Source organism: Neltuma alba, unplaced genomic scaffold (assembly GCF_004799145.2).
Source record: "Neltuma alba isolate B1F8T4 unplaced genomic scaffold, ASM479914v2 tig00004452_pilon, whole genome shotgun sequence".
NCBI classification, from domain to species: domain Eukaryota; kingdom Viridiplantae; phylum Streptophyta; class Magnoliopsida; order Fabales; family Fabaceae; genus Neltuma; species Neltuma alba.
The window spans coordinates 1,659-28,588 of NW_021633714.1; the positions used below are offsets into that span (position 1 = coordinate 1,659).

General features: G+C 32.9%; 2 protein-coding genes across 2 annotated transcripts; one reads left to right on the forward strand and one right to left on the reverse strand.

The window, feature by feature from the left end:
* Positions 1–253: 253 nt before the first annotated feature.
* Positions 254–1,973, reverse strand: LOC114744804 (3-ketoacyl-CoA synthase 15-like). Its single transcript, XM_028932957.1, has 3 exons — positions 1,584–1,973; positions 903–1,487; positions 254–802 (listed from the first exon to the last, which is right to left on the reverse strand). The coding sequence occupies exons 1-3, from the start codon at positions 1,971–1,973 to the stop codon at positions 254–256; spliced, it is 1,524 nt and encodes a 507-aa protein (XP_028788790.1).
* Positions 1,974–20,936: 18,963 nt separating this feature from the next.
* On the forward strand, positions 20,937–22,613 carry LOC114744805 (transcription factor MYB108-like). Its single transcript, XM_028932958.1, has 3 exons — positions 20,937–21,244; positions 21,546–21,675; positions 21,848–22,613. The coding sequence occupies exons 1-3, from the start codon at positions 21,073–21,075 to the stop codon at positions 22,467–22,469; spliced, it is 924 nt and encodes a 307-aa protein (XP_028788791.1). The 5' UTR covers positions 20,937–21,072; the 3' UTR covers positions 22,470–22,613.
* The last annotated feature ends 4,317 nt before the right edge of the window (positions 22,614–26,930 follow it).

Below are 26,930 nucleotides of genomic sequence, written 5' to 3' on the forward strand. Positions count from 1 at the left end.
TTTATTTTTAATACAACGGAAGTAATTCTAAATATATGTCTTTTCAAGTAGTACATTTTTTTCACATACATATGCTTTCTAATGTTTTTTCCCCCATGATTATTGGATCAATTTGAAAATTACAGGACAAGTAATATAAAAACAAGCAGGCTTGACATAGGAAGAACGCGTCATCCCCATCTCCATCTCCGTCTCCAGTCTCCACAAATCCACTCTAGTGTGCGTGTGCATAAAAATTTGTGGGCAACGACCACTATGAATCCTCAATCCATGGGCTTTTCTTGGGCTTGGCTGGAGTTCTGATAGCCTTCCAAACAACACTATTACACTTAAAGCCAGACCCGTAAGCTATCTGGCAAATCCTATCACCTTTCTTGACCTTCAAGTTAGCTTCAAGGTGAGCCAACTCATACCAGACACTGCTGCTAGAAGTGTTGCCAAATCTCTCCAGAGTCTTCCTCGACGCCTCCATGTACTCCTCCGTGAGGCCCAGGTTGTTCTGGATCTCATCCAGAACCTTCTTGCTCGTCGCCGTCAAGCACAGGTGCTCGAACGCAAGCTTGTGGTCTGGAACATATGGCTTCGTCTTCTTCCTCTTGAACATCAGATTGGTGAAGAAGTGAACCTGCTCAGACACTGGAAGAACCAGAGGCCCTAGTGTCGTTATGTTCGCTTTAAGCGCATTGCCTCCTACTTCAATGGCGTCCTTGCTCACTGAAAGCCCTCTCCTTCCTCTACTATCTTCCTTCATACGTATGCTTTTGAAGCTCTTCTCATCCATTCCTTTGTGAGTTCGAACTAGCTGCATTACATATATACATACATATATATATATATATGCATAGTACACATCACACATCTGTCACAAACTGTTATTTCGGCTTATATATATATGCACATACCTGTTTGAGTTGATACTTGGCACGCCATCGATCAAGGAGAAAATTGGAGAGTATAACAGCGGAAGCTCCCATTCTGAAGAAGCAATTGGGAAGTAGCATGTCCATGTCGTTACCTCCGTACCAAGCGTAGTTGACAGACTCGGTGCTGACAACTAGGGCATAAGATCCGGGGTAAGCATCTAGGAGGTCCCTGGCGAGGTCGACGGCGATGATTCCGGCGGAACAACCCATACCGCCGAGGTTGAAGCTTTGGATGTCGTGGCGGAGCTTGAAGTGGTTGATGACCATGGAGGAGAGTGAGGGGGTTGTGTTGAGAATTCCACAGTTGACGACCAGGATCCTGATGTTGCTGGGCTTCACCTTTGTGGATTCAAGAACATCCTTGATTGCTCCGAACATGACCATGGACGCTTCTTCTCGAGCTTCATTGAGGGAAGCTCGGTACTCCGGACGGAACACTGACCTTGGCATGTACGTCTCGTCTCCTATTCCAGATTTCTTCAGAGCTCTTTCCTGAAACTCTATGGCTTCGTCGTTGAAATTCCCAGATCTTCTAGCAAGCTCTATGAACTCCGCCTTTGATATCTGCATGATATATATTCGTTAGTATCATCAGCTCACCATTAACATAAACATCACATCGAATTAAGCTCGCTGTTCAAGTCAGGTTCTAGATAATACCTTGAGTTCATTGGGAGGGCGAAAGCAAGCAAAATCAAGGAGATAAATAGAACGGGAAGTGAGATCGGAGTAAAAGTAAAGGAGGAGGAAGAGAGGTAAAAGAAAGAGGGCGTGGGTGAAATCCCAAGCGAAGAACTGATTGGTGGTTATAGGAGAAGCCACTGAGAGGAGTGCAACGAGAAGGGGTAGGAGGAAGAAGAAATAAGATCGGTGGCTTATGAGGTAGCCATAACCAAGCTTAACATACTTGATGTTCACAGAACTGAGGAAATCTGGGAGCCTTGGTCTCACCCTAACGAAGAAGAAAACAGAACCAGCATTAGGACCACTGTTCTCAACCCCTCTCTCCACAATCTCTGTGCTAAACTCTCTACTTTCTCCGGATGACATTCTTTCTTCTCACAAGGAAAAGAAACAAACCTATTATATATCAATATAAAATAAAATCAAAGTAATTGAACAATCTCCATCGAATTTGTTGGGATTATATCATATGTTGCAAGAATAGCAACGAAGCATTTGTGCGGGATTTTCCTAGCATCATCGCTACTATATATATAAAAGAAGAAAAAAGTTATAACGTGCAGTTTTGTACATCGCCAACTAAAATATATTAAGTATGGTTTTTTGAAGAGACAGAAGAGGCATAGAGTGCATGAATGCGAATGAACAGCAGGCTTGACGCGCCATTGAAATTGCATGCTAACATATCTATCTATATATATACTATGCTTAATATAAGACCCATTAAACTAATCTAAGAAGATAGAGCCGAATTAGTTTAGAAATATATTAAGTATTTTAAAGTAATTTAGTAACTTTTTTAATTTTTCTAAATAATCAGTTGGGTCTTATATTAAAATCGAAGGTGTTCAATATATATATCGATGAATTGATTAAAATCGGAGATGTGATTAAGTGGCGCGCATTGCTAGTGCATCAAATGAATGACACATGCATATATGGCAAGTGTCTGGCCAATCCTGTCGAATTTCATGTGTTTTTGGAAAACGAAGAAGAACGAACTATTACTGTGATCGAGTAAAACTGAATTGGGCCTGGACTTGTCACTCGAAGATACCCAAAGAAGCTGGGCCTCTAATTTCATATCAATCTCCAATGACGGGAGGGAAAAAACAGAGAACCAGGAGTGCAAATGGACAACTAAATTGATGATTTATAATATAACCAAAAATTTTAAGACATCATCAGTTCAATCATAATCATATTGTTCAACCAGGTGGCTCACAATTAGGTCAGTATGTTTGGATTGTTCTTACATATAGAAACACTACTTCCACTCTTTAATATAAGAGTTAGTTGACTAATTTAAATAAATTAAGAAAGTTTGTTAAGTTAGTTATTTGTAAGATGTTATCTTTCCTCAAATATGTCTATTAATCATGTGTGTTAGTCAGAACTATCATTTGATTGAATTTTTATCATGTACAACTACTGCAATGACTAATTTGGAAAAAAAAATATAAATACAAAAGATAAGATGGATTGGGGTCTTATATTTAGGATCAAATTAAATGTCAAACTAACTCTTATATTAATGACGGGAGTTAGTAGTAAAAATCGACTCTTTACTAAGAACTGAATGATTGAATGAATGACAATGACCTCAGTTATTATCTTTATGCACAGTGAAATTGTCGTAATTGTTCTAGGTTACGTTATCCAACATAATGAAGTGCGTAACTTTTTGTTATGATGTCCCCAGTTTTTCTTTTCTTTATAAATTTCTACCGTGTTAAATACTTTTCCACGGAATTTAAAGTGTATTTAATTAGAATTTTTTTGACTGCTTTCATACAATAACGAAACGCCACATGATAAGCAAGAAAACTCTTCTTTGTCAGTTTCTTTGCGAATGCCATTAATTGTTTTTTCCCCCTAGGGAGTAGTGAAGGATGCATATTTTAATTCGGCTAATTAACATACATACATCTTTAATTTCTGTGGGATATATAATATTTTAAGCTCAGATGCCTTTCTTTGTTGACAAGCAGCACTTATTGAACAAAGCACACAAAATTAAAGGGTGTTTCATTAGAGGCTTTGTGATAGGCTTTGGGTGCCAAGTGATGGTGTGAAAACTGCGTCAGAGAAGGCACTTAATTAGTTTGATGTGAGTTCCTTTTAAAGTGTTTAAACTTTAAAATAACACAAAGGCAGGCCAGCTCTCTTGCAAAAGAATCAATCAATTAAGAATACTCGAAAAAGCATAGCATCATTTGCATATAAAACAAATCATATGAACAACCAAAAACTTCATTCATTTAAATATTAGAATTAATAACATTATTCATTCTCATAGTTTGATTCAATTTTAATTTTAGTCCTGTAATTTCAAATTATAACGTTTAGTCCCTATAATTTCATAAAGATCTAGTGTGAGTTAAAGCCATTTAGAGGAACCAAAACCGAAACCGAAACGAGCTAGTCTACTCCCTTTAATAGAAGTTATGAATCATTCATCGGTACAAGTAATTCTTTCTTGTACTTTTAAAGAGTTTTAATTTTGGTTACGATACTTGACAGTTTTAACTTTTAGTATAGGGTCCAAAAACTATTTTTCAAACTACAGATTTTAAAATTAATATTTGATCAAACCGTAAAGATCAACAATAGTATTAACCCAGAATGTTATATTTAACACGTGAGGAAGGCATTTAGTAAACATGATTTGAGTAACAAGTTAAATTATACAATACTGATTAATTAATGTGTGCTGCTCAGAAATAAAATTATTCATGCTATATTGGACTTCGTATAATAGAGTTTGAAAAGCAACATGTCTGCTCTTAATTTGCTGTAGATTTTTTTCATAGATATGTTGGTATTGTGTCACGGTGTTATTTCAAAAGCCTCTAAGCAGGACAAGCCTTCAGATGAATAGTCTTTGTCAAAAGTAAACAGAAACAAACAAACAAACAGAAATAATGTGGCAACACATGATAAAGGTTTTCCAAGCTAAACTAATAAAATAACAGGGACGTGATGGCAATAAGCAAGCTTTTTATTCGACTTAAGGAATAATGCTGTTGGGCTTTAACCAAACCTCATGTTTTCCACAAAAAAGAGTTGATTATGTATGTATGTATGCATGTATGGTCCTGCAAGTGATGCTTTTTGGCCTTTTATTTTGGAGGGCTTTGCTTGTGGAGTTCAAACTCTGTTTGAAGTCTAAATTCTGAGCAAGGTTCTTTGTTCCTCATTTCTCTACCTTTTCTTCATCGCCTCGAGCAAGTTCTATATACTTTTTGGGTTTATTTTTGTCGTTATATGCAATTAATCATACATTTAATAAGATATAACTAGCACGCAGAGGTAAAATTATGGAAATTTACTTCTTTCTCTTTATACTTGGCGTTTTTTCTCTCTTTATTTACTATCTCATATATAATTATTTTTATGATGGCTATAAATAAATGGAGTATTATATATAGGACAGCTCCAAAACTACAGGTCGCAACCTAATCGAGTTATTATTTTGTTCACCTCATGCTTCATCTAGCTCAATTAGCCTATTAATTAAGATAAAATATTTTTATACATCCAAAGTTAGTTAATATTAATCAGACAAATCTTTATTTTGAATATTTAATGAGTGTGTGAACATCTTTTATATTTTAAAAACATCTTCTCATTTGTTATTCATGCATCGAAATGATCCACTCAATAGACTTGCAATTGGACGTAGTAAAATGGCTATTATAATAACTTGGGTCCGTTTGAACATATAGAGAACAGTCTTAAAAGCTCTGAATCATTTTGGCACAAACGAGGTTTAACAAATTAAAATAAACATAAAGTATGCTTCTAGAATGTTACACCAAGGGCATGCTAAATTTCTGCTGATTAATTTATCTAGTGCTCAATATAATTTTGTCCATATGTCCTCATGCTTTTGAAAACATGTAGGCCAGGAAGGCAAATTTAATACATGTATGTGAATTATACATTGGCGGCACTATGTAAATTAAAGTCTCTTAATTATCTGCACCTGAGTTCAAAAATTCTAAAACGAGAATCAATAATAAGGTTGAATTAAAGACCAAATCAAAAGACATATATACGCAGACAATATAAATTAAATAACCTTTTATGAAGATATTAAATTTCTTTGTGCACAATCAAAAACCAATCCTAATCCTCTTCAACCACTCAGGCACGGTTCACATTACATTTGTATTTATAATATATAACGAGCACAAGTTTAAAAGAAGAGTTTTTCTCAAAAGGCTAGTCACCCGGTCGGTTAGATGGGAGATCCTCTTTAACTAATAAATTACGTTTTACTTGTGAGGCACTATGATGATATGAGACCAACAGTATAGTGGCAGGTACTGTTTAATGGATGGGACTAAGGGAATGTTTGGATGCCCTTAAAATCACTTTTCAGAAGCACTTTTTCGCAAATCGAGACAATCTCCTCCACATATTTGCTTCGTATACCGTAAAAGCACTTCTGAAACCATGGTTTTGATCTTATCCAAACACCCCCTAAGTATAATGTCTAGCCATTTCACCCTAATTGTAGTTGGAGAATCTTAAATAAGCACAAAAACTGAGGGGAAAAGGTGGGTAATGATGGCACGAAATGAAGGAATAGATGAGCATGAAGAAAGCGAAGCAAGTGATGAATTGAATAAAGCCATAAGTGGAAAAATTGGAAAATAAACACAAAAAAGACGAGTCGTTTTACATGGTGGACTTGGTTCAAAGAGATAGAGCTAGGTAGCATTGAATCTGGACGAAGGAATAAAAGCAGGTTAACTTTTCTTCAAGTCTTAGTTTTGTTTCTCACCATGAAATATTTTAAACTTGATATATGATACATCGCTTTCTCACATCACTTACTTTAATTTGTTGTTAAATATAACCAATAAATTAAATTCGTGGTCATCTTTTTCATCTTCATGGCCTCTCCTTTGTTGTCATTTCGATAATGGTCGAAACCCCATTATCTTTTCGTGTTTCTCAAATCCTGTCTGATCAAAAACTAATATATTGTTAAAGTAAATAAAATTAATGAGAAGACTCATGAAAATGAGATAGTGAATGGACACATCATCAGTGCTTGATGAAAGGTAAGTGAAAAAACTAATTAGAGAAAAGTCAAGAAGCTAATTAATATTGTTAAAGTAAATAAAATTAATGAGAAGACTCATGAAAATGAGATAGTGAATGGACACATCATCAGTGCTTGATGAAAGGTAAGTGAAAAAACTAATTAGAGAAAAGCTAAGCTAATACATTCGTTCCTTAATTTGTTAACTATTAGATTGTATATATCTGTAATTTTTTAACAATATTCCATAATTAGTTCCTTCACAAAGATATAAAAACCAAATATAATCTAAGGAAAAAATTGATTTTATCCATTATACTAAACGTTTTGCTCCTATGTAATTCCTAGCATGACAAAACCACCACGATCCAATTAACGCAGAACGAATAGAAAGAATAACAAAGAAACTAAAACGTGAACAAAAATATTTAAGTCTCTGCTTAGAGATGGACCCGCACACATATAGTTAACAGGATGCTAAAATACTTTACGAATAGTATCAATATTATTATATACACATGCACGCACATACGCCTATGGAAGTCTCTCTCTATATATATATGCACAAAGTGATAAAGTCACTAATTTGGGGTTAAAAATTTTTAATAAATGTAAAAGAATTGGGATGATATTAATATTGTAATTAATTGAGATCCCTCTTCATACATGTAGTCAGCACAATTAAAGAGTAATAATATTACATAGAGTTTAGCTCAAACTCTATTAAATGAGAATTGTCATCGTTGACTATTTTTCTCTAATTGCATAGACTGCACTGAGCATATCAAAGAAGAAATCCCTAAATGCACTTTTTTGCCAATGATATAGTTCTATTGGTGGAATCAAAAGAAGATATTAACGCTAAACTTGAGACACGAAGAAGAACCTTGGAATCAAAGGGTTTTCATTTAATTAGAAGCAAGACGTAATATATGCATTGCATTTTTTTATAAGAGACAAGTTAGAACGGATTTAGAAGTCAAATTGGGAGATCAAGTCATTCCACAAGTGGAGAAGTTTAAATATTTGGGATCAATTATACAAAAAATGATGAAATTGATGGAGATATTAGTTATAGAATTCAAGCTAGGTGGTTTAAATGGAGAAAAATTACAAGAGTTATCTATGATCGGAAAGTACCTAATAAGATTAAAGAAAAATTTTACTGCACTACTATATGACTAGCAATGCTATATGGTAGTGAGTGTTGGGCTTTAAAAAGACAACATGAACATAAAGTGGCAGTTGCCATGATGGGAATACTGAGATAGATGTATAGTCATACAAGAAAAGACAAGATTTGCAATGAACATATACGAAAAAAAGTTAGAGTAGTTACTATTGATGAGAAACTGGTAGGAAACTAATTGAAATGGTTTGGTCATGTGCAATGAACACCCTGGGATGCGCTAGTGAGAAGAGTTGATCAAACAGTATAAAATCCTATAAAAAAGAGTAGAGAAAGGTCAAAGACAACACTTAATAAAATCATTGAACGAAATCTTTGAATTAACAATATATCCAGAGATTTGACTTTGGATATGGCTTAATAGTGTCATGCGATCTATGTAGCGATCACCTAGTGGAATAAGGCTTTGTTGTTATTGTTGTATGAACTGCACAAAGCATCCTTAGTTTTGTTGTTTAAGAAAGGATTAATACAATATTTGGTCATTATAATTCATATATTGTTATTTTGATTTCGGTCTTTATAATTTCAAACCATAAGTTTTTTTCTCACTTAAGTTTTTATATGTGGTTTGAAACTATAGAGACCAAAACTAAAATAGGGTAAACTAGTAAACTACATGCAAGGGCCAAACAATATTAACCGTAAAAAAGACAGAGGATTCATGGTTTTTTGGCTGAGACTTGAAGAAGATATCGCACGTTATACTGCGTATTAATGGTGATCATCAAATAGATTAATTGTTTTATAGATTTTGCAAAATGACTTATTTGCCCAGCTAGTGCTATTACAGACGAATTATTTGTTATCCTTAATTATTACTAACATGAACTCTCGCATGTCGCAATGAACATCTGAAAGTGGGTATCTCCTTTAATTAAGAAAATCTTGCAAAATGTAACTTCTAAATACTAGGACATAATAATAATGATCGAGAAAGCCCACGCTGAGGCTAATTTTTTCAAACAACTGCACTACACCTATTCTAATTTATGGTATAGTAGTGGGAATGTTGTGCTGGCCTTGTTGTGATGGATTCAATCAAATTAAACGAGAAAGTTGATGTATATAGTCACTGTACGATGCTGGTCAAATTTCTACATAACAACGTAACCATTATGATAAACTACTCAATGTAGTGATCGTATCTCACTGTTCTGATTCTCTCATCTTTGACCCAACCTAGCTGCCCACGAATTTCTCAAGAACAGTACACGTACTCCTCGTCCCTGCGTACGTGGATCAAGCCAAATCTTGACATTTCAGGACTTGAAGTCGCATGATGCTCGTAAAGGTGATATACAGATTTATTCTGCTTCTAGTTTCTTAGATTTTATCCCAAGTTTTATTACATCTATCGATTAAGCTAGATTTGGTTAATAAAAGCATATCCAGTTAACCAGTTAAAGACCAACCACTCAAACTTGAGTGATACATCATCGTCGTGATATCCATGATCAATGTGTGCCCTTTAATGAAAGGTCACTAACCCAAAAGTGGGGTTTGATCCAATTTTACTAAAAGGGTTTTGAAGTTGACAATACATGGTCCCCTAGAAAGCCCTAACAGGTCACATCCACGTGTCATGAACCGACCAAGCCACTTGAGACCAAACTAGAACGGCATATATCAAACAATATTCAGGATCAAAATAGTGCCTATTTTTAATTCATCTAGATCCTTTTTGATCAAATTTAGATAAAAATACTCAGGAAAATAAAGGATTGTATTGTTGCCGATTTCTTAGCAGCTCAGACACTATTGGATATAACAACGTTTGGTTTCACATACAGGAAGTGATATATCCAACTAAATTAAGTGTAGTGTGTACAATTAAGTTGGAAAGTGATGAGAAAACCAATTAACAAGGTTACGTGTGCTTTGTGAAGATGGAAATTATTATGAAATGACTTAATGAGGGGGACACAGAGTCACGCTTAGGCCTTTGTTAATATTAAGATATTGAATTTTCAACATTATAATATTAAGATTCGAAAACTGAGCTATCTAGGCGTGCGTCCATGGGACAAGACAGTGATGGTGTTCGTCTTTTTCTGAAATGCTTTGGCGGCGTCTTCTTCTTCTTCCTCCACCTCATTGCTTTCTTTAATTAAGGCTTAGATTTAATTTATCGTGTGCTTAAAGCCATGTTTGGAATTTGTTCCTTTGTTTAGTATGTATATGTATGAGAAAAGTACCATTGAGAGCTCTTGTGTGTCTATAAATATAATAGCCCTTTCTTTTTAATTACTCTACATCAGATATACACTACTGTACTTTGGATTTTATCTATAAAAAAATATGTCTTGTTATTATATTGCTGTCACTTTTAAATTTTGTCTTGTCGTCAATGGTGGAATGTTATGTGTATTCTGCATCGCTCTTTCTCATAGGAATAAGAGAATCCTAAAGGAGGATGAAGCTAAGAGGAATGAAACTTTCACTAATTTTCCGGAGAATATAGAAATTGAACACGGTTCACACTGCTTTGTCGTTAAATGTATATCTTTACTTCATCAAGCTAGCTGTTTTTATTTTAAAAAGAAAGAAGGAAAAAGAAAAAAAAAAGTATAGGGATGACTAGCTAGGGCATTTTCATATGGACGAAGGAGCTGATAGAAGAGTGCTTTTTTAAAATATATTTTAAAAAACGTAAGCGTTTCTTCAAGTGGTAATTTTTTTATGGGAGAATCTAGAAACACTGGTTTTATTTATAGATTTTAGTAGAGTCGGCAGGGCGACGGAGGGGAAAAAGAAATTGCTGCTCTTCAATTTCAGAATTGTGCACCGAAGTCAGCATTTGCTTGTGTACACACACAGCATGGGAATGAACACCACTACTTAAGCCCTTAGATGGACCCATCAACTATTATTGTCAAAACTAACTTTAAATTTGCCCCCAATAAATATTTCATCATTAATTAGAAGAGGTTGTTTAGTTATGAGCTTGTAATTTGTTGGTCAAGGAATGCTAATTAAGCAAAGGACATTTAATTTAAGGAAAGAAAATTAATAGGGAAACATACATTAAGTCTTAACTTAAAAGCTCAAAACTTGAATTTATAAGTCCTTCTACTTTATTATATAGTACTTCTGATTCTTAATATAAGAGTTATTTAACCAATTTCACTATATTTAAATCATTAGTTAAATTAATTATTTGTAATAAATATTGGTTAATTTTTCTAAAATATCTTTTTTAACTATGATTACCTTAGAGAGAAATTCCATTAATATGAATAATCAATACTACATCCAATCCTAATTATAAGACCTCGTTTATAAACTATAAACGATGTCTTATAATTAAAACTAGAGGTAGTACAATAGAGATACCTTAAAAAATATATGGATTATAAATTTGGGAGACAAATACGTTTAGAACCAAATTGAAACCTCAAGATTTATTACTCTCAATTTCAAGCCTCACATCAACTCAAATTCATTTACGCCTAGGCATCCCAACAATATATAGTTCGACCAAAGAGGAACCAATATGAATGGGATTATATATATATATATATATATTTGTCAGTGCATGATCATAACTTGAAGCTCAAGCAATAGTACCATCCTATCTCATCTCAATAAGCATATACTCCTCCGGTCCTAAATATAAGACCCTTATAGACCTTTATACACACCAGTATAAAGGTCTTATATTTAGGATTGGAGGAGTATAATTTCTGGGTGACTTCTCACGGTCTTGAACCTAACCATTTCATGACACACAAGTGCTGGTCGACCAAGAAACAAAGCATACACACGCGCTCGCTCTCACACACACACACTTATATTGTGGGGTGTTATATATAGGATTTGTCTGAATTAGCGGTAGAAAAAGAACTTAATTCCAAAAAGCTGTTTTTACATAAGTCATAAGTAAGTTTAGGTATTTTTACAATCGTATTTAAAAAATCAGCTTTTGACCCATAAGTTAGATTGGTAAAAAATTGTGACAAACAGCTCTCAAATTTACAAATCAACTTATGATACCCATAAGTTACTTTTCCCACCTCAAAACGCTTTAACAAACAGGCTGATAGCTACATATGTTAGGTAGAAAAAATATGAGGAGACTTGTGTCAGGAATTGAACCAATCCATTGTATTGGCTTTTAACTCAACTCGTATATTTTAATTCCTTGCTTTGAAAATCCCCCGATTAAAAGTTATTTTCGAAAGTACCCAATCCATGCTTTGAGAGATTTGGATAAGAGGGGAGGGAGATTGGGAAAAAAGTCCCCCCATTAAAAGTTTCATTGCTGAAAAGGATTTAATTCAGATTATCCATACTGTGTGTACTAAATTTGCAAAATATTAGCATTTTATGTGTTATGAGGCCCTTCTTAATAATAAAATTTTCAATGGAAGACCTTTCTCCTATTTTTTTAAACTAAAAATCTAGAATATAACTAATGCTCATTAAAATAGTGCGGCTATTTAATTTCTTGAACTTACTATACTAAAAATATATACTCATTGGTCTCATACAACACCAATCATATTTTTATGAGCTTTATTTTTATTTATATCATTTATTGGGAAAGTGTATTAAATTAAATCACATCTAAAATTTAACCAGGAGTTTTTTTTATTTTGTAATTAGTTAACCTGCAAATGGTCGTGCCGTTCAAGAGTTTTTTGAATTCTTGGAGAGGACGAAGGCTGCTTCAAGTTATAGCTAGCTAGCTAGGTAGGGTATAATTAAGAAACTGAATCATAGCAATTAGGCATATATTTTCATGGTGGTTTATAATTCATATATTACTAGAACATTCTTTTTTTTCCCCCAAAAAGAATAAAAAATATCAAAACAGGGGAGAAGAAAAATTGGCAACCATTAACACACAGAAATGTAAGAAATTTCGGTCAAAGACGCTTCAACTTATGAGAATGACACTTAATTAATCTTTATTTCTCAATCTTAAATTAACGTATACAGACGTTGCAGATTTGATGGAGAACAGTGTTGAAACTTCAAACACAGAACCGTCAACGCCTTGAACCCTAAAAACACGGCCATATTCTTTTGACAAAAAGAGGCCAAGTTAATCAATAAGAGTGTAAGTTCTTAACTTCAATCTCACTTGAGTCCAAAAAATTCTAAATTAATGATCCATGAATTCCAATAATCAACTCACCAGATAATTATGAATTGTATTTTTACCTGATTTTGGTGTTATGCCACCCAGTATCTAAATATTATTATCTCTAGTTTTTAATATAAGATCTATTTATTTAATTTGAGTATATTGAAAAAACTAATTAAATTAATTATTTGTTAAAAATATGTATTGGCTTTCATAAAATACCATTTTAAATTGTGTGTATTGAAACAACCTATTGATACAAACTTCCTTGATAATTGCAATCAACAAAGATAGTTTAATTTGGGGGGGAAATGATGAGTGTAAAGACAAAATAAACTGAAGTCTTATATATTTGAAATCAAACTCGACTTCTAATTAATTCTTGTATTACCTCTGGTTCTTAATATAAGAACTAGTTTAACATTCATTTTGATCCTAAATATAAAATCCCAATCTATTTTATCTCTCATATTTATCTATTCTTTTAATTAAGACTATCCTTGTAATAGTTGTACATGTTAAAGGTTTCATCAAATGGTAGTTTTAGTTAATACATATAATTATCAAAGATATGTTAGGAAAGACAACACTTATTTATTACAAATAGTTAGCTTAATTAGTTTACTTAATATATTCAAATTAATCAACTAGCTCTTATATCAATCACAGAATGTAGTATTAGATACCAGAGATGTATAGTACATACATTAGACTATAACTAATTTGAATATTGTTATGAAGCTAACAAAGCTATCCCGACAGATTTTTAATGTAGCTGCAATACAGATGTAGGACTCAAAACTGGTTAGATGGTCACAATTCTTTTTTCATCTAAGCTACACGTTATTTTGTTGATTTTGCTTTATTTATTGCTTAAAAATTGAAGCTATTGGTTCAATTAACTGGGGCTAGCTCTGTTCTGTACTATGTGATCTTGGAATGAATTTTTCTTATCTATTCAGCTTGACATACCAGTCATTTTTCATGTTTCGATCAATTATTCAGCACAATTTTATTCATTTGTGTACTAATTATTGTAATTTTCCTTTATTTTTAAGGATATAAGGAGAGTGCAACTAACACGACAAAATCTCTGCTGTTTGTCATTGTAATATGTGGCTTGAATGCCGGTGATGGTTAGGATCCAATTCAATGGTATTATAAGTCAAATTTAGAGTATATGCCTCAAATTTTAATCATATTCACTGAAATTTGGTTATTATAGTTATCCTCACTGCTTACGCAAAAGCAAAAATGTTTGTTATTAAAGGAGTATTGATCTGTATTCAAATCTTGTTCTTTTTAATAACTTATAAAGTAACACACACACACACACTTGTTCAGATTTTGTCCTGAATATAACATACTTTTTTTTTTGGGCCAACAAATATCCTTTCACAGATTAAGGAGGGTTCACTACTTCATTTAATTACCATAGAAATAAGCCCTCAAATCAAGTTGCATAGGAAATATCTGCTACATTACAAGCAAATTTATTCCATTATAAAATACTATAAGAACGAATATAATCACGTAACAATTAAACCAATTTTTTGTTGAATATAAATAAATATATATATATTGTGTGTGTGGGGTTGGGGGGAGACCTCACACGTGTGGTAGAAGTGTTGGGTCGTCAAATTTTCTTCATTCTAATTTTGAAGGCAAGCCGACCATTAGTCAGTTCTTAATTTGAAATTAAAATAATGAGGGGGCAGGTTCATGTTCTGAGACAGAATTTAGGAGAAGAAACTACGAGAAACATTCCATTAAATAAATAAAATAAATGCAATTCAGTCGTCATCAGTAATCAGTTTGATAATAATTGAGTTAATAATTAATTAATTAACCGCTGCCTCTTAACCAACTGTTACTAAATTGATAAATTGATCTGACTTAATCACTCTCCTTTTTTCACTGCTTAATTTCCTCTGTAGTTAATCTTAACCCTTTGTAATAATAGTGGACATGTAACTAATTGCAACATGGTTATAAAATAAAATCAAAACGCATATATTTTTTTATAGACCATATTCGGTTTTATACTAAAAACCCTCAAAATTATGATTTTGGAGCGCACAAATATATATTAGTCTTACAAAACCAGGTTTGTTAAAGATCAAACACTTAGTCATGATTTCTTCACAGTACCCATAAATTTTTTTTAGAAAGCATACTAATTTATTAAATTACCTTATTAGGGATATTTGTTACAAATTAAATCGAAAGAGAGGAAATAATACAAAGACCCATTTCCCCCTTTTCTCTCTGTTCACTTATGAATTTTATAATAACTCAACAATTTATTTTAGTGGAAATTAAATCCATATAGGAACTAATTAATACTACCACACAATCCTTAATATAAGAGTTTGATTGACTTTTATTTTAGTCATAAATATATAAAATCTCAATCCATATTGTTTTTTATATAGATCCTTTTTTTTTTAAGTTAGTCCTTACAATAATAGTAATTCTAACCAATACCCTTAATTAGCAAGGATGTTTTAAAAAAAACATCACATATTGATTATAAATAACTAATTTAACTAATTTTTTTAATGTATTCAAATTAGTGAACTAGCTCTTGTATTAATAACCGGAGTTGGTATATTAATATCCTTCTAGAATCTCTCAAAAAACCGTTTGCAAAATCCCTTTCACACAGCATCCCAATAGGCCTTGTTAATTATAACCGAAAGTGGGTGATGCAAAGAGTTATTTATCATTTTGTCCCATGACTGCAAATTGCACAATTTAATATTTATAACACCACTTATGTGAACAAGACAGAATCATTTGCCCCCCTCTTACTGTATATTATCTAGAACCCATAAATAATATTAATCGGCATTAATGATTGAGATTGGTAATGGGTTATATCCATATTGTTTTTTCACTTCAAAACAAATAATAATTGAGCGTGTCCCAAGAGCTATCTCTTGACTCAGTGGACACAAAGATACATTGTTTCATAATTAACGCTTTTGAATTCAATTATATCTCAAGCACGCTTTTGTGAGTGATGAGATTGTTAATACATATACTTTTAATGTACTCTTAATATTACTGGAGGACAAAATATCATTCTTCAAGCTCAATTATAACATGGCTATATAATTATTTTTCCATAAAACATCAGAGAACCCATCCACAACATACACACACAAAATAAAGCTATACAGGTTAAATGAATTGAAGCTGCTTTGGAATCTCTTAAATGCCTAAATTAATTGTAAAAACCAAGTAAATAATTTACAAAGATTAATAAAATTAGTTAAGTTAATTATTTATAAAAAAAAGTTTGTTCATTCTTTTAAAACACCTCTTTAATAGAAATTTATTTAGGATTAATAAAACATTTTTTTACCTAAGTCCTATATTTAGAATTAAAAATAGTGACACTATCTTCGGCCATTAATATAAAAACTAGTATGACATTAAATTTGGTCACAAATACAAGATCTCAATATATTTTGTCTTTAATATTTATTTATTTTGCTTTTAAGTAATCCCCATAATAGTTGTATATATTAAGGAGTTGCTATCAATGGATAATTCAGACATACATAATTATTAAAGGTAATTTAGGGAATACAACATCTATTCGCAATAAATAACTAACTCAAAACTAACATTTTTTATTTTTTTTAAATTAGTTAACTAGGTCTTATATTAAGAACAAGAGGTAGTATAATTTTTCTATGCCCAGGAATGAACTACATAATAATTCTTAATTTTGATTGGCTAAGCATGATATGGGCGTTTCATATGTTATGTCTATATTATACCACATGGAAAGCATGGATTTACAAAGAGGGCTCATAATAATTGATTTCTCTTCATTAATTTAAATTGTGGCAATGCACTTTAATAACATCATTTACTTTGCAAGATGCAAGCTTATTTATCAATCATTTAATTTGATATATATACACTCATCCAAGTGTAGCATCACGCACCGTCCTCCAAACTTAAAATAATTGGACTTTTTCCCTGACCACGTACACACTGCATAATTATGCAAAAGAATTAAAAAAAAAAAACACTTCTTGAGAAACAAATAAATAGCACATCTCTTTTATATTCCTCCATAAATGTGGCCCGCCGATCATTGCTCATCATACTAAAAATTCTCGTCGACATCACATCTTACTAATTAATAAATGAAATATTAATTATTGGATACATTTTCAGATTTAAGATAAGTACCAAGAAGACAAGAAGGAATCAAACCTATTAAATTAACTTTTTTTGTGAGTGTTATTAAATGGGGAAAAAATAAATTTATTATGGCTGCATTATATCTTACGTGCTTATGTGTGGGATGCTAAATAAGAGAGACAGCACTTAAAAGTTTCACTTTCTTTCATTTTAATTTCTTTGTTTTTTTGCTTTTTTGGTCGGTGTCACGTGACGAAACATTCCTTTTATCTATACGTGTGTGTGGGTATCAATATATCACAGATGTATCCAACATAATCAAACGTAGATATGCACAAAATTATTAGTGAGCATATTTTATTATAGCAATTAATTAAGTACTGATACTTAATGAAAAAGAGCTTATTTGCCTACCCAAAGTGTTAGATTCCACCCATTATATTATACATGTGTGTGTATCTGTGTCTGTGTCTAATACACCTTGGCTTTGCTATCTTTATCCGAATTTTTTTAAAATTTGTTTTATTAATTAATAATTGTGTTCCTTTTGTTGAGAAACTGGGAGAATCATAGGGATACATAATCTTGTGCGTGCAGAATATATCAATCATAAGGTGGTTTTTTGTGCGCGTGCGTTTCGGGGTTATATATTCAGATTCTGTATTTATATATTAGGATAATTAATTCACAAATTTTTTAAAGGATTTATAAGGCATGCACACAATAATTTTATAATTTGGTATTTTTTAATTTCCTGATATTTTCAATGAAAAGAAAAATAGGATTGGAGATGCCTTCTCTTTCGGCCTATCAATTTGTTAAAAAAAAAAAAAAAAGAAGCATTTTTCATCTATATTCAATTAAATTTAGAAAAGAAAAATTAATAATGACTTAAGGTTAAAAACGAAATCCAGCGCCCAACTTCTAATTGATTAGATTCTTTTGTCTCTATTCTATAACCTAAGCCCATAAATTCATGAAATCAACCTTTCTTTAAGAGAAAGAGGGATTATGCTCTGTAAGAAATATTTTACTGGAAGCCATAATCTTGTTCCTTTTTGTTCACCTTAATTAATAAAAGACGCAGAGCAGAGATAATCAATTATTAATTTCATTTTTTTAATTTTTACATAAAAAATTCCAACTTTTTTAACGTAAAATTCGCTAAGCACCCGACAAAGTTGATTAATTTGTTTTAGGGGCAGAGGTAGAAACTCAAGTGTCTTTATTTATTTGTGGTCCACAAGTGCCTTTGGTTAAATGTAGAGAAATAATATACTAGAATCTCACATTCCATGTGAATCACATGGGCGAATCATTCTCTCTTAATTAATTCTCACAAGTTGTCTCTTAAGACGCCATTATTCTTCGTTCTCTCATTTCAGCTCCTTTCAATGTACTGATGCAAAACAAATCACCCCAAATAACGTTCCTCATTTTATTCCATTTAATTAAAGTGAAGATAGATATATAAAGTAAAACGAAATCAACGCTTTTTATTGGGTCAATTTTTTGTCTTTTTATAAAGCCAGTCCATTAATGCTAATGGCTGCGCCCAAAGCCTTGTGGGTGATGTATAATTAACAAAGTAATAATATTTAAGTGACTTAACAAGCAATCCGTGAATTAATTATAAATTCAAATAATAAATTTACAATTCTTTTATTATTATTTACTCTGTTATTATATTATTTACTGAAAATACGAATTCACAGCCTCACATTTGAAAATAAAATTCAAGAAATGTGTTTTGTATCAGTTGGGTTATAGAGCCTCCATTAAAACTTAGAAACTTAATCCTTAGCTTTATCTGCAACAAGTTTAATATTCTGTTTTGAGTCATGTGTTATTAATTAAACGCCTAAAAAAAATGACTACTTTTCTTTTTCCCAAATGGAGGCACATATCAGTAATATATTTAAAATTCGATATACTTAGTGGGAGATTTAAAAACGAGCCATAAAAATTGCATTCAAGTTTTGAAATCTTGCGGAATAAATAAATATGAAAATAATGTTATCTTGATGTAAATTAGATTTAATTTCCCAAGTTTGACTAGGCTAGCTGTGAATTCTAAATTAAAAAAAAGAAGGAAAATATTTAAGTCAAATTTTTTATGTCCATTATGTCAAATTATTCAATTACGCACAGACATATGTCCTCTTTTTATAATATTACTAGTTTTATTCGTTAATATAACAACTAGTTGAGAGTTGAATTTAGTTTTAACTAGAGGACCTCATTCAATCTTATCCTCATTTTTTGTCGAAATATTCTCATTGACAATAACAATTACAAAGGTAAGCTATTAGGATAATAGTTTTAATTATCCAATACATATAATTAAAGAGTATAATTTAGAAGATCAACATATATTTGTGAAAAATAACTAATTTAATTAATTTTTTTGATATCCTCAAATTAATTATCTAATTTTTATACAAAAGTTTAAAAATAGCATTATTAAATTAATAATAATATTTTTTTAAAAATGTATATACTTATGTGTGATTAGATAACTTGGTAAATATGAGAATGTTAAGGCAACTATTTTATTTTTCTAGAAAGAAAAGGTCGTTTCAGTTGATACAAGTTGCATTCTATTTTTCTAGCACTCCCGCTATGCAGATAGACAAAATTTCTGTAAAGTTAATGAAATGAACAGGGAAAATAATAAAGTATTATTACTACTATTATTTTTAAATAGTTGAATATTACGAGGAAATTTAACGGGTTTCGTGATGCAAAGGAAGCGATAAGATCCATTGTCTGGCACGCCCACACAACCCAACCTGACAACTAAGCAGAGTCCAAAAGTCAAATTTCGTACTCCCTCTTTCTTCTTTCCAGCCATAATCATTAACCCATTTTATTTTATTTTATTTATTCATTATCATTATTGCCCAAAATATCTTACTCGAACTAAAAGTTCGGACTAAATATTTCAATATGGTATTTGGCAACAGAAAACAAAATTATAATTACGAATATATTAAATTGTTTCCAAGAAATACAGTCTAAAGTCTGAAAAGTAAAATGTTTTAATTTCAATGTCCTAAACTCTTTCGCCCATCTATAGCTCATTGACTATTCGCAGTGGGGCTGGCTTCATTATTTTTCTTTTTTTAAATAAATACTATTCAATATTTAGATCCATAATTTTATAATTCCTTTTATTTATGACTTAACGTTTTAACTACCCACCCCAATTTTATCATTATCTAAACTAATTTCACACCTCACTTCAAATATAAATTATTTATGTTGGCAAAAAAAAAAAATTATTTGATAGAATAATACATTATTCTTTTGTTATACTCATTCAGTTCTTATTATGACCTAATTGATGAATTGATGTTGATCTTACGTGTAAGATCTATTTTATATGTTTATCAAATTTTTTTAAAACTAACCCCATTAGTATTCCATCAATAATAATCAAATAGGAAAGTGAGATAGGGAATAAAAGAAAAACCTTAGAGTGTTTTAGAAAAAACATATTATATTAATTAATTTAACTAGTATTTTTAATCTATTCAATTAGTTAATTAAATTTTATATTAAGCGTCGGAGAAATATTCAATTTAAGCAGTATTAGACTCAATTAAGAATAACCCTTTTATTAATTGCTGGGGAAAAATTTTAATTTGATTTCATGCACAAAAATTGCTGATATTTTAATTCAGGTTATTCTTATTAATAAGATTTGTAAACAAGGTTTTCCACCATGTTCTCATAGAAGTATTGTGATTGGCGCGAATCAGAAATCAATATCTCGCTATCTATAAAAGGCCCCGTGCTTTGTGTAACAATCCAAATCTGTTTATCATCCCTCCATCTGCCCGTCGTCTCTTCCTCTTCCTCTTCTTCTTCCTCTCTCGAACTAAAAGCACAAAATAGATTAAGCTGCCTTGCGGGGTGGATTGGAGCTCCAATAATCCAATCAAACAGTGAGGGCGGATTCATGGATATGGATATGGATGCTTCAGAAATCAGAGGACGAAGCTGCAAGCTCCAAAACGACGACGAATTGGACCTCCGCAGAGGCCCTTGGACCGTCGACGAAGACCTCACCCTCATCAATTACATTGCCACTCACGGCGAAGGTCGGTGGAACTCCCTCGCTCGATCCGCCGGTACCTAACTCTCTCACTCTCTCTCTCTCTCTCTCTCTCTAACATCAGCAAGTATGAGAATGATAGTGAGGATCTCATGTGTGATCTTTTCAATTTCGCAATCACATAAATATATATAACGAAGGCAGCAAATCGTCACCATGGATAACTTTCCCTCGGACGAAGAAAAGCTTCGGAAAGCGAACAATGCTCTTTCTTTTTTCCTCACTGATAGTTTTGTTCTTGTTTTCTTTTTGTTAACTTTACCAATCCGAGAAAATCATAAAGTGATCGATCTCCTTTTGCTTCACGATTTTCGCAGGCCTCAAACGAACTGGTAAGAGCTGCAGATTGAGGTGGCTCAACTATCTCCGGCCCGATGTCCGACGTGGAAACATCACCCTCGAAGAACAGTTCCTGATTCTCGATCTTCATTCTCGCTGGGGAAACAGGTGATCCGCAGATTAGTATCTCTCTGAATCAATTATACATACATGAGATTGTGTTTTAATATGTATGACATATACTAGTATATAATTATTCAAAAGACCACATTATTTCCGATTCTTTTTTGTTTCAATGATCTGGATCCATTTCTGATGAAGCCTGTTCTCTGATGATCAGATGGTCGAAAATTGCCCAGTATTTGCCGGGAAGGACTGACAACGAGATCAAGAACTACTGGAGAACACGAGTTCAAAAGCACGCCAAGCAGCTGAAATGTGACGTGAACAGCAAGCAATTCAAGGACACCATGCGTTTCCTCTGGATGCCCAGGCTCGTCGAGCGTATTCAAGCTTCCGCCGCCGCCGCCGCCGTCTCCGTTTCTCCGCCAGTATCTACCATCACCACCAACACTCCTCCCAACGCCGCATACAATTACAACAATTTCGAGTTTGGGGGAGCCTCTCAGGTCACCGGAAGTAACTACACGACAGAGAACAGCAGCGCGGCGGCTTCGTCAGAGTCGTTCGGGTCGACTCAGGTGTCGCCGATCTCGGACTTGACGGAGTATTACTACGGTGGAGTTCCGGTCGGTAATAAGTGTAACCCTAATCCGGATTACTGCCAAACCGGGGATTTAAGTTACTCGGATGGCATCACCAACTTGGATATGCAAGCCGTGGAGGCAAACAACAGCAACCACCAGTATTGGGCTCAGAGCGGTGGAGGGGACACGTCGGACAATTTCTGGAATGTTGAAAACATGCTGTTTTTACAGCAACAGCTCAGTGACAATATGTAAAACGTGAAAACGGATTAACTCGCCGTTACGTTGCCGTAAACCAAGGCGGTGAATCTTTACTATTCATCCTCTTCACGCCTCATATATTCCTTCGTCCTGACTTGTCCTTATTCTTTTAGCAGACAATTTCAAAAGTTACCATGGAAAAAAAAAAAGAGACTGTTACGCGATTATTCTGAAATACATGTTCTTAAGTAGGACAATAACAATTATAGTTAACTTGTGATTTTGGAGTGTGGTTTTTTTTCATGTACAACTTAAGGTATTAATTCCAAGATCTTTGAAAATAATATTCCCAATTTGAGATTTATGATCAAACTGCAAGGATTTTTTATTTATTTGGTTTTTTAACTCATGCGGGAAAAAAAAAATGGCTGAAAGAGTTTAACGGCCATGTGGATGGTACAGGGAGAGGGAAGAAGATGAACGGGTTACTTTTGTAATTTCGGAGAGATGGAAGGTGATAAAATTCATGTTGCTGTTATTGGACACATATATATGCTTCGGCTGTGAGACGAAGATGGGTCTACACTCTATACTGTTAGCCATTAGGCATTAGCTGTGGATTATGAGGGTCGGGAGCATCACCTGTAGGTTTAATTAATCGTCGATTAATAGTGTCGTACTTCTTCTATTTCTTTTATTTTTAGAGAGCGTGGGGATATTTGTAATTTCCACTTTCTTTAATATCGTTAAATAAAGAATTTTATCCCCGCCACTTACTGATTTGACGTACAGAATAATAATTATCGGATGAAGACAATCAAACTTATTTCTTTGATAATTTTTGTAATATTCCAATTTCCAAGTGAGAGCAATGGGCAGTGGATATAGAGCGCTGGTTTAAAAAAAAAAAGAAAAGCAGTGGATATAGAGCTAGGTAGGAAGCCAGGAAGTACCGTAAGGAGGCCTGTTGGGACGAACAATGGAGGAGAGATATTATGAAAAAGAAGGGTATCAGCGATGCCGCGCAACCCTCTTTTTTTTAATCATTTTGAAGTCCCAATTAAAACGGTTAAAATATGAGCCCATATGATAATAATCCCACTTTTGAAACATTGTCCGTGTGACACGAACCATGCCATTACAAGTCTTCCTTTACATCCCCAAGTGTTTCTAGATGCTTAATCAGTTGAGAATTTTACACTCAAATATATAAATATTAATTTTATTTACTTTTGTTAACATATAATTGTACAAATGGTGGCCAACAAAGGTATACAAATATATGTAAGTGACCAAAATGTACATATAAAATTAATTTCATTTGTGTTGCACATGACATACATAAAAATAAATTAAATTATCTATAATTCATGAACAAGAATAATACACATGTTACTATTTTTATATTAATAAAACTAGGAATTTGTTGCCTCCTTTGTGCGGTTCCATGGATCATCCCTAGTTTCCATTTTCCACCACTGCCTCAGGCGGGGCGCTATGATGTTGTCCGTACAACGGTAATTATTTTTTTTTAAAAATGGGGAATTTTAAAAACTTTCCATGGATCCATAATTGTTCGGGTGGGGGGCAATAGCGTAATTGCAGGAGATGGTGGGATTCCATACTGGAGAAAGGGAGGCCGGGCCAAGAGGGCAAAGGCGGAACGAACGTGATGGAAATGGCGCACAACACAACAAATTGCTGCCTCGGAGAAATTGTATGGCGGCGCGGAATCTCTGTAGGCGCGTGTCTTTAAGACCCCACCCCCTACGTGGTCCAAGTCGGAGACTTGTTCACATGCTGCCACGTGTAACCCTCCCTCTCCTTAATTGAGCATGTTTAAAGAGCCACATTATTACATGTCTCCGTCTTGTCATTGATACTCCTCCAATTAAGTAATCACATTTGGGGTCCGATTTTTAATTCCACTGCAACATAAATAACGTGGCCGGCTCTCATCCCCCCCCCCCAAAATAATATTTATATTTACTAAAGTTAAAAACATACCCCTTATTATAAGAGACAAATAACCGAAGTACGTTGATAAAAAAAACAGTTAAAATTAGTTAAGAACAATTAATATGTAAAAAGTATAATTTTTTTTCAAAAATGCCCTCATTAATAAGGAGAGAGAGTATGAGAGAGAACAATTAAATTATTAAAAGAAAGAGAAGTGGGAGGGAGAGAGAGTGTGAGTTGGAGATAATAAATATGGGTAAAATAGTAAATCAACACAAAAAAGTAGAGACAACTTGTAAGTGTCTCTTATATATAGGAACATACCATAAACATCAAATGCCTCTTATAATAAGGAACGGAGGGAGTATATAATTTCCTTTCATGTTTTAATTTTAATCCTTAATTATAATTAGCCTCAACTCCAATATCCATAATGTATGTACCTTCAAAATTCCACCATAAACCCTAATCATTGATCAAAGGTTATAATGATCGGTTGTTCATTTGCAACTTTTTTAATTTTGCTGCAAAATGTATCTTGTAAAGAACCAGTTGGCCAGATTAAAGGGATGCTAATTGATAATAAATCGGTCCTTCCACCTGTGCTATGTATCGTTGGTTGTCTAATTATTATCATGATGACTATAGTAACATCAAGTGAGACTGACATAATGGAGGTTAAAAAATAATTATTTAAACGTTAAAAAAATTCAATAGAAGTAATTATTAGATGTGTATAAATATGTTAAATCATTCTTTGATTAATGAACACATGCATATTCCCGTTTGTTTTTTTCTTGTGAGAGAGTGAATGTATATAAAAAAGAATTAAAAAATTAAATATTGCGGACTAGATGAAAATGAGGAGCATTGTTTTAGACTTTCTCGACTCTAATGAGCACCGGCCGCTGCAAACGTTGAAACAATAATAAAGCATCCGATGTCTACTCAAAAAAATAAATAAAGCATATGATGTCTACTCAAAAAAAAAAAAAAAGCATATGGTGAGCTACAGAACTAGGCCACTACCACCTCCATCTCCACAAGCTTCAACAAATTTTTTTTTTATTATTGTTGTATTTCACTAAATTATTTCACACATATCATGATTTTCTTCAGGAAAATATATTTTCTTAAAATTTCTTTAAAATATCATTTTGATGATGATGATGGTTTTTCTTTTTCGATTTATAACCGTTTCCAACATTAGGTAATTGTATTCTCTGGCCAGGCCAAAAAAAAAAAAGATAGTCGTGTTAATTGAAGGAGGAAAAGGAAAAAAATAACTAGCTTAAGTGTGAAGAAACGCGGGGAGACTAAAGTGGGGTCCACAGGTGAGTTCGCAATTAGTTACTGATAACTTGGACGGAAGGGCACCTTGTCCAATTCTCGCGCCTTCAATGCCAAAGCTACAAATGCTAATGACATCCAAAGTCAGTTACTTGAATGACTAACAAAGTTTTGGGAGAGATAATCCTTCATTAGTAATGGGGAAAAGCTTCGACAAAAAATGAATTTTACACCATATTTTTATTTTTTTTAAAAGATAATTTTCTACATATTTCTTCATTCATGATGATGTGATCATAATAATTTGTGATTAGCAAATAAGGACGATGATACCAATAAGAGTTGCTTCAATCGCTAAGGAGTTGGCTCATAACCCATAAAATTATGAGTTTGAATCTTGTTGTCTATGTGAGAATCTTATTCGTGGAAAACCTGTAAATAACTTTGCAAGCATTTTCTAAATTTGAAGGCATGTCTTGATCCTTGTAAGCTTTCAGGATTTAACTCACTTATTTTGCTTTTTGAAAAAAAAGAGGGTGGGATCACTGAGTATATAGGGTGATGGCAAGAGTTGTTTTGTCCATTGATACAAACGATATCTTATAATTAGGACTAGAGGTAGTATTACTCAAATATCAATGGACAAAACTCTACAAACGAGGTCTTATAATTAAGACCAGAGGTAATATTATGATATCTATTCCATGCAAAATTAAACACATATTTTTGTATATACTCACTACTACAAAAAAGAGTATTCACGACGCTAATTTACGGCGGTTATTAGCAAAAACGTTGTAAAAAATATGACGGTGGCATTTCTGTAATTATATGCGGACTTTTAAAGGCGGTTAGTTTTTTAAATAACCATCGTAAAAAAAATACTTTTAACGGCGGTTTTTTAAATAACCGCAGTAAAAAGTCTATCAGAATTTTAAAATCCATCACGCGATAGTTTTTACTTTTCAGAGTCAGAGCTCATAGTCCCCCATACCACATCTTCACTCGATTTTCTCCCTCCTCCTATATTTGTCGGTGTTTATCCATTGCCTCTATCATTTCCGCCATGTTCTTCCATCACTGTCGCTGTTGCTGTTGCCGTCACCATCGCCTCATCCTCTTCATTCTTATTTGTGAGTTTTTCACCTCCATTCTTTCTGTGGATTTTGCAGTTTTTGTAGTTTGATATGATTATTTTCTTTAGTTAAAAAATAAGATGCTTAATTTGAGTTTAAAGAGATCTGATTTTTAGCAGATCTGAGTTTT